An 8,252-nucleotide genomic window follows, 5' to 3' on the forward strand; every position below is an offset into this window, starting at 1 on the left:
CTAGCAAGACTGGTTTTTTCCACCATTATTTTATGTTTAAAGAAAAAGCATAATTGTTAAGAAAATGGGGGAAAACATAGTCTGCATTTACCAATATTCTGGAGAGAACAATAAATTCATTTATATCTACTCTTCGCACCACATAAACCCTTACTAAATATACAATCAATCCTGCAGCTCTTTATCACAAGTGTACTCAATTAAAATTGCTGCATTGCAGTTAGTTAACTTTTAATCTTAACCCTTCTGTCATTTAAGGATGGACTGCTGGTATTTTGAGATGGGGGGGGGGGTAGATTTGTAAATGCATGCATGCACACACACACACACAGAGTACCACTTAACAACTTGCAAGGCATTTCTATCTTGTAAGGGATGCAAAAAGCTGTTATTTCCTTATGACATTACCTCTATTCAGGCGACAAGAAAGGGGTTGCTGAGGTATCACAAAGCAAATCTAAAACAAGTTTGTGACTGGCTGCAGAATGGAGATTCCCTGTTACTGAAGTCCAAGCCCAGGAGTGCTTGGCCTAGTAGAGAGCTGGTTCAACACAAACACTATTACCAGCCCAGATACTGTGCTTGAGAACTCCTCTTGCAAGGCATATTAATACAGAAGAATGCTTCTCATTGGCAAATATATGCTAAAATTGCTTTGTTACCAAAGATTTAGATACTAAACTGTCTTTAAATGTATTTCTCGCACATATTCACAGTCACCAGAATTATCAATGGTTTGTGTTTGTGAAGTACCCTGCCCCTTCTCCCCACCTCTTAATTGGGGAAAGTAAGGCAGAGGAGCAAATTAAAGGGCATTCTGGGAATCCACTTGCATTTCTTCAGCACTCCAGGAATGCAAAGGTTGGGAAAAAAAGAGCCCAAGTAAAATTATATTCTTTATTCATTCCATTTTAGCTGTGAATATTCCTATTATACAAATACAGTATAAATTCCAAAATCACAATATATTACAAAATAAAAAAGTACAAACTGCATTACTTAATAAATATATCTAACAAGTTAATCAGAAAGTAGAAGAGACAGAATTCAGCTTGGAAACATTTAAACGTTTGACCCAGCAAACCATACAAACCTCAATTTAAATACTTTTTTTCTTTTAAACTGTAATGCAGAATACCATTCCAGATTTGTCGATTAGAAAATAACATCAAGTGAATAAAATGTTGTGATCAGAGAATGATTTGTTGGTGCAACACCAGTGCCAAAAGAGAAGCAGGGCTTATACAAAAGACACCATAACCCCATAAACAAGAACACAAACACCAAGGTGCAGCCAAGGCAATTATTGCCAAAGCGGGAGACTATTATCTAGTCACAACATTCTATTGCAAGTTAATGTTCTGTTATTACAGATAAATAATATAAATGGAGCACAGGGCGAGCCAACCAGGCATCAAGAGGCCAGTTTACTCAAAACAGTAATTAAATACAGAAGAGTCAATTGCTCCCTGTACTGTTCATGTGTAGCTGCATTCCAACTGGCTCAAAGGACCTGTTCTGTGCTCCAGGCAGAGAAAGCAAATGTTCTGAAAAGCAGTCTGTTCATACTTTGCTGCACTTTTACAAAAACCATTGTTTTAGTTTTGCAAGAAAACACCCACAATGCTTTCATCAATTAGGGAGGGTCAGTTTGACATCAACGTCTTCTGGTAAAAATATAAGGTTTATGGGTAAAAAACACAGCAAAAAATAGCTGTTACATCATAAGCCTTATTTACAAAAACTGTTTACAAACGTTTTTGGCTGTACAGCTGAAAGCCAGATACTAATGTAAGATGTAGAAGATGGAGGTAACAGTTTAAAAATATTGTGCAAAAAATACATTCTCATAGAAAATAGGGAGACAGCAGGAAGGGGAGACAAACATTGACGGAGAATCTGCTTGCAAATAATCCGAGTCAAAGTTTTTACAACAGACTATTACAAACACATTTGTGTTTATTCCTCATAACCGACAGTCCTTCTCAGTCTGGGGTGCTGCTGCTTCATTAAGGATTAAGGCATCACCATCACAGCCAGCACACCTTCTGTCCGTCCCTGTCCCTGCAGCAAAGCTCCCAGCCTGCGGCCCGGGTGGTCTCAAGAGCAGGCGTTCTGCTCAATGTACATCTTGGACAAGGACACTGCCATGGACTTGGCCAGCTCCTCGTCCCGCCTGCGCTGTACCTGAGTCTGTCTGCACCACGCCTCGTACTCCGGGTTGGGGCACACGCGCTCCAGCACAGCATCGTAGTGCCCGTTGCTAAGCCAGCTCAGCCAGATACTGGGCCGCGTCGGGTCCTCGGGCCCCAGGTAGTGAACCATGGTGGAAACGGTGGGGCTCTCGGGCCGGCCGCCCGTGGTGAGGTGGATGTTGACATTCAGCATCTGCCCCATGGCCAGCAGCTCCGGGTAGCCGGCCCAGGCCCCGTCCTGGGCGGCGGCGATGAGGAACTCTCCCACGTCGCCCTCGATGATGGGGTTGAAGTGGTCCAGGTGGTCGGCAATGTAGTGCACGGTCTGCTCGCGGAGCTCGCTGTGCAGCCGCTGGTCCCCGTACACCGCCTTGCAGACGGCGCGGTAGAGGCAGTTCCCGTCGGGGATGATGTGGAATCGGAACCGGCCCTTCTGCCGCAGGTACTTGTCCTGCTTCTCCACCTCGGCCAGGTACAGCGCCAGCTTCTCGCTCCGCTCCGGCCTGCCGCCCGGCCCCCCGCGCACGCCGGCCCCGCCGCCCTCCTCCTCCCCCCCGTCCTCCGCCGCCGCCCCGGGCGAGGGGCCGGCGGCGGGCAGCGCCTGGCTGCCGCTCCTCTCGGCGGGGCGACAGCTGGGGGCCAGCCCGGGCTGGGCGCCGGCGGCCGCCGCCTGCAGCGCCTGGCAGTGCTCGCTGAGGCGCAGGCTGCGGTTGCTGGGCTCCTCGGCGGGCGGCGGCAGGGCGGCGGCCTCCCCGTCCCCCCCGGCCTGCCGCATGCTCTCCAGGATGCCCTCCAGCCAGGCGCGGCTGCGCGGCGAGGCCGGCACCAGCTCGCCGGGCGCCTCGCCTCGCTGCACGATGCGGATGGGCACGACCCGCTCCAGCGGCCGCCGGCGGCTGACGGTGACCTGCGCGCAGGAGCTGTACTGCGGGCCGCCCGCCGGGCGGCTGCCGGGGCCCGCCGCGGGGCCGCTCGGCATCACCTCCAGGCAGGAGGAGAAGGCGGGCATGGCGGCGGCGCTGCTGCAACCGCTTCCCCCCGCGGGAACGAAGCTGTCCTTGGCGGGGCTCTCGGCGGCCGGGCTCGGGCCCGCGGCGTCGGCGGCGCTCGGTGCCTCCGCGGAGGCGGGTCCCGGCGACAGGGAGACCTTGAAGACGCCGGCGGCGCTCGGCGAGGCCGCGGCGGCGGCTGCTGCGGCCGTCCCGCCCGCCGGGTAGTGGGTGATCACGGAGCTGTAGAGCTGCATCCTCGGCTCCCCGCGGGCGGCGCTTTATAGGCGGCGCCGACGGGGCCGGGGCGGGGAGCGGCGGCGGGGGCCGCGCTGGGGCTGCCGGAGAGGATGAGCCGCCCGGGTAAAAATAAACAAGGGCATCACCCCCCTCACGCCGCCGCCCCGCCCCTGCGCGCCCCGCTGCCGGCTGGGCCCCGCGGCGGCGACAATTCCGACTGCGCCACCAGCGCCGCCCGACCCGGCCCGGCCCGGCCCCTCCGCGGGCGCGCGCGGCCGCAGCGCTCCGGCCCTTCTGGAAGCTGCTGGAGGCCGGGCCCGGGGCGGGGGCGGGGCCGCGCCCGTGTTTACCTCAGGGCCCAGGCACGTTGGAATGCGCGGGGGGCGGGGCCCGAGCGCGTGACCTCACCCGGCACCGCCCCGCCCCCGGCGGAACGAGACGAGACGAGACGAGACGAGACGAGACGGGGCGGGGCGGGGCGGGGCGGTTGTGCCGGCCCCTCGGCCGCACAGGGACCGAGGGGCGCCCGGGAGCGCGTGCTGTGGGAGGTCCCGGCCTGATGGGGGGGCCCGGGCCTGAGGGGGATCCGGTACCGCGTCCTCGGGGAGCTCTGGACCTGGGGGCCGTCGGGTACCGTTGTCCTCCGGGGTGTCCGGGCGAGCGGTGTGTGGTGGGCCTGGCCTTGTCGGGCCCGGCCCGGCCCGGTGTGGGCTCGGCTGAGCTCTCGTGTGTGCGGGGCGGCTTCCCCGGTCTGCTTCAGCCCCGCGGCCTGGGAGCCGATGCCGGGAAAGCCGCGCTCCGCAGCCGAGGCTGCGGCGGGGTCGCGGGCGCCGGCCGGTGCCGGAGGGAGGCGCGGGGAGGCTGATGGAAACTCCTCGGTGCGAGGAGTGTTTCGCGAGAAATGCCTGCGCTCCCGTGCCGCGCTGGCGGCACCGAGCTTATGCTGCGCTGGGCTGGGTGCTAACTGTGAAGTCCTTTGATAAAGGGGGGTGTTGAGGAAGCTTCCAAGGGAGGAACACTGCAGTGGGTGTTCTCGGGGGCCGACCTGGGAAATGCCACAGGAGGTAGCGAAAGCAATTCCTCATGAGACAATTTGTCAGCCAAGTGGTTTGATTTTCAGGCTTGACCATCAGCTGTAAATTATCGGAGATGTTCTACCTGCCGCTGACATGCTGTGTTGTATCCATGTTATTGTTGAAAGGAATGATGCCTCTGCCCACGTGTAATCGGTGTCGTGATTCATAATTTGCAGCTGGGGTAGGAATAATATTCATTCATTAGTTTTTTGACAGTCACTGGCACAAGCTGCTATTTGTCCACCTGCAGTCCTACTTTGGAAAATGTAGTGCATGCATACATAAAAAGTATGACATAAATCATCACATAATAACAGGAGAGACCAGATTTAAAATATAGGTCTCATGAAGATCATTGATAATTGGTTTATTAATGCCTGTAGCATCTTAAAATTAAACCATGTCTTTTAGCCTTAGCTGTGGTATAAAGTCATATCTAACCCTTTGACCATGAACGATGACGTTACTTGTACACACTGGGTTTTATTATGTTCTGACCGGCATGCTGACCAAGAAATACTGGTTTACACTATGATCAAATGTTAACACAGACATTTATTCCTACCAAAATGGAAAAAAAAAAATTGTATTGATAAATTGATGGGAAAAATTGTATTAATTTCAAAGGCATACTTAGAAAATTTTCTGAATTCCATCCCACAGTCTCAGATATCTTTGGGAAAGCTTTAGTAATCCAAACAGATTGCAGAACTTTTTTTAAAAAAAAAGCAAACAGAAAGACCCTCTATTTGGATATCCTGAAAAATTTTCTTGTTCCATTTATGTTAATTAAAAAAAACATAACTAAGAGGATCACTTGCAACAGACTGCAATGTTGAAAATAATTGTTTCTTTGGAGCCTTGGTTGGTTTTTGGATCCATGTCCAGGGATCTATTTCCTATCTTCAATCTCTGCAGCTGATTCTAGTGCTACCAGCAACACAATATGGAATTTCTTTCTGTTTCCACAGAAAACATGTTCTGATCTCCTCTGCTAACTCGAACGTTGAAGAGAAAATGCTGGAATCCTTCATGCTCAAATTTGTGGATATTTTATGGGAATAGTTTTCACATCCACCTGATAGTTTATTCTGGATAAAATATGGCAGCTAATTCCATGCATTGTTGGGAACCTCTTAATAAAAATGTACAGAGTCAATATATATCCAGAATTGCTGCCTCCAGAGTTGAAATGTAAGTGGTGTATCAAATAGAAATCAAAGCCCAAATGTCCTGACTTACCTGCTACAGCCAGAAAGTTGATACCTTTAGAACAAATGGTGATGGGCATTACCCAGGAGCATTTCTGGCAGCCTGTTACAGGGGGATAAGAAACTACAACTGCTCTGAAATTACAGAGTGACTCTTGTATTTCAGAATGTTCAGAACTTCATTTTAAATATAGCTTGTGAGATCAGTCAGTGAGTCTATTTCTAGACTAATTGCTTAGAGAGGAAAATATACTGATCAAATAGTGGTAAATTGAAATCTTCCGTCCTTAAAGGCTTGGAGCAAAGGAAAGATTCCTGTTAAGTTTTACTTTTCAGTCAAAAGTAGACAAGGTATATTTCCACGTTAAAATGTGTTCTAGCATATTCATCGGTGATTCAATGTAAAATCACTGGAAGTTGCCCCCTCCTAGGGGCTTTTCAGAGTGCCAGTAGCTGTTCATTGTGAGTTTGTTCATTGTTACTGTAATAAAGATGTACATTACTTCATGTTCACCAGCCCTTCTGCCTGCTTTCTTTAGATTAAAAAAGATACCTCTGTGGTTTTGCTTAGTGAATTGCTCTGTCCGCCAGTGAATGCTAGAGCTGACTACAGGATGGTAGGTTTAAAGTCTTAAATAGTCTGGTAACAAGGAGAGAGGGGGGAGAGAGAGAGAGCCAGGTCTTTCTGTTAGAGAATAGTAAATGGATCCAGCAGAATAAGAGCACTTCTGTCATCAGTGAGTGCTGCATTTTGAATACTCAGTACTGCAGTTTTCTTTCTTCTAGGATATTACAGGAACTCCTGCTAATGACTGTTCTGCCTCTCCAAAACCATAGCTTATTTGGAGCAGTGGTACATTAATGGATGGGCAGCTGTCTAATTCTGATCGTTACTTACAATGAGGTACAATGCTCGTGGTGCTTCATTTGAGGAAAGAAACAAATTTATTATGTATGCCCAAATTACCATCATGTTAGTATCCTGATGCTCTACTACAGCATATTCTGGACGAAAAACTTGTTTATCTCTGAACAAAAATCCAAGGAGTATCCTGAAATACATGCTAAATATGCCAGCAGGTTTTGGTAATGGTAGCAGGTAGATTACTCTTTTATTATCTTTTCATTCATAAACAGATATAATGTCTTTCCTATATTTTCAGTTAAAATGCACATAGTAAGCTTGCTAATAAGGTTAAAATACAATTAAAATCTGTTACTAGGTAACAGAGACACAACAAACATTTACACCACTGTCTTACTGTTAATAGTATGCTCCTTTAACATACTTATTACCTCCCATGTGAAGTAAGTGGAAAGAGGAGCTCACCATGGTGTATTTACCTGTGTTGTTATTAAATACTGACAATGTAATGTAACCAACATTTCCATAACTGAGCACCCAGTTAGTCACAGGTACTTGGCCTGACTGGAATCCGGTCTCAGGATGATCAGTGACAGAAATCCCATTGAACCGCTACAGCACAAGCATCTCATGGCTGGTTTTCAGCTTTCATACTAGGAGTCACCAGAAATCAGCACTTGCCAAAAAGGTTGTTTTCTTAATGTCTGACATCTGGCTTTAACAACAATCTCCTAAACCATGCTTTGCTCCTGAGTGGAATGTACTCCTGAGAGGAAAGTGCTATGAATACAGTTCTTGTGAAAAAGAAATTTCAAGGAAGAATTTGAATGTTTTCAGTGCAAGGGTATCTATAAAAGCCAGGGGGACATGATTGTGCATTTAAAGCCTTTTGGTACCAGAAGGCAGGGTTTTGCTGTTCCTCTGAGCTACATACAGAGCTGCTCTTGATTCCAGGGAAAAACTAAACTTTGCTTTAGTGTGGCCTGGATAAAACACGACACACAGATTGATTGCTTCCGGAGTATTCCGGCTTTTTGCCACTTCTGTCACCTGGCTGCATGTTGTGGTGTCCCAGGCACTAGAGGGGTTTGGAAAGTGAGGAGAACACCGTACAGAGAAGCCTTGCACCATCCCCTAGATTAACGTTCCCAGGCTTCTGGTTCACTCGTTATAGGGTAATGTACTGTCCTCTGCTAATACAGAATAGGTCTCGAAACTATCTCTGTAGTAATAAAGCATAAACATCTCCTTGGTTAAAGTTTCTCCTGTTGTGACTGTTATCACTGGTTACACTGCACATTCCAGGAATTGTTTAGATTGTTTAGAAGGCAAACCACGATCACAAAAACAGCTGTGGAACAACAGTGGTATTCACTGACGTAAGGCTGGATGCCTGAGTGGAACTACTTTTAACTGTAATGTGTAGTAGATATATGATTGACATAGAAGAAACAAATTAATTACATCACCAGGAACATTTGTTAGTGAAGAAGGGAGAAGTTAGCTTAAATGATGTATTGAGTGACACCAAATAAGAATTTCCACTGCTTTTTTTTTTTTTTTTATGCCAACATAACAGCCCTTCAGCCAAAAATATTTCTGGTTGAAGTATTTAATGAATTAATAGCTCTTTGTGCATAACAAAAATGAAATTTTCAATTTTTATTAATAATTTG

At 48.4% G+C, this 8,252-nt stretch overlaps 1 protein-coding gene and 1 long non-coding RNA gene across 2 annotated transcripts; one reads left to right on the forward strand and one right to left on the reverse strand.

The window, feature by feature from the left end:
* Positions 1-883: 883 nt before the first annotated feature.
* Positions 884-3,675, reverse strand: OTUD1 (OTU deubiquitinase 1). The gene has a single exon (XM_074900150.1). The coding sequence runs from the start codon at positions 3,439-3,441 to the stop codon at positions 2,101-2,103; it is 1,341 nt and encodes a 446-aa protein (XP_074756251.1). The 5' UTR covers positions 3,442-3,675; the 3' UTR covers positions 884-2,100.
* A 241-nt stretch (positions 3,676-3,916) lies between these two features.
* Positions 3,917-6,224, forward strand: LOC141957031 (uncharacterized). Its single transcript, XR_012633046.1, has 3 exons — positions 3,917-4,054; positions 4,545-4,681; positions 5,472-6,224. It is a non-coding gene; the product is annotated as an uncharacterized LOC141957031 (long non-coding RNA).
* Positions 6,225-8,252: the final 2,028 nt, after the last annotated feature.

Source organism: Athene noctua, chromosome 2 (genome assembly GCF_965140245.1).
Source record: "Athene noctua chromosome 2, bAthNoc1.hap1.1, whole genome shotgun sequence".
Classification (NCBI taxonomy): Eukaryota; Metazoa; Chordata; class Aves; order Strigiformes; family Strigidae; genus Athene; species Athene noctua.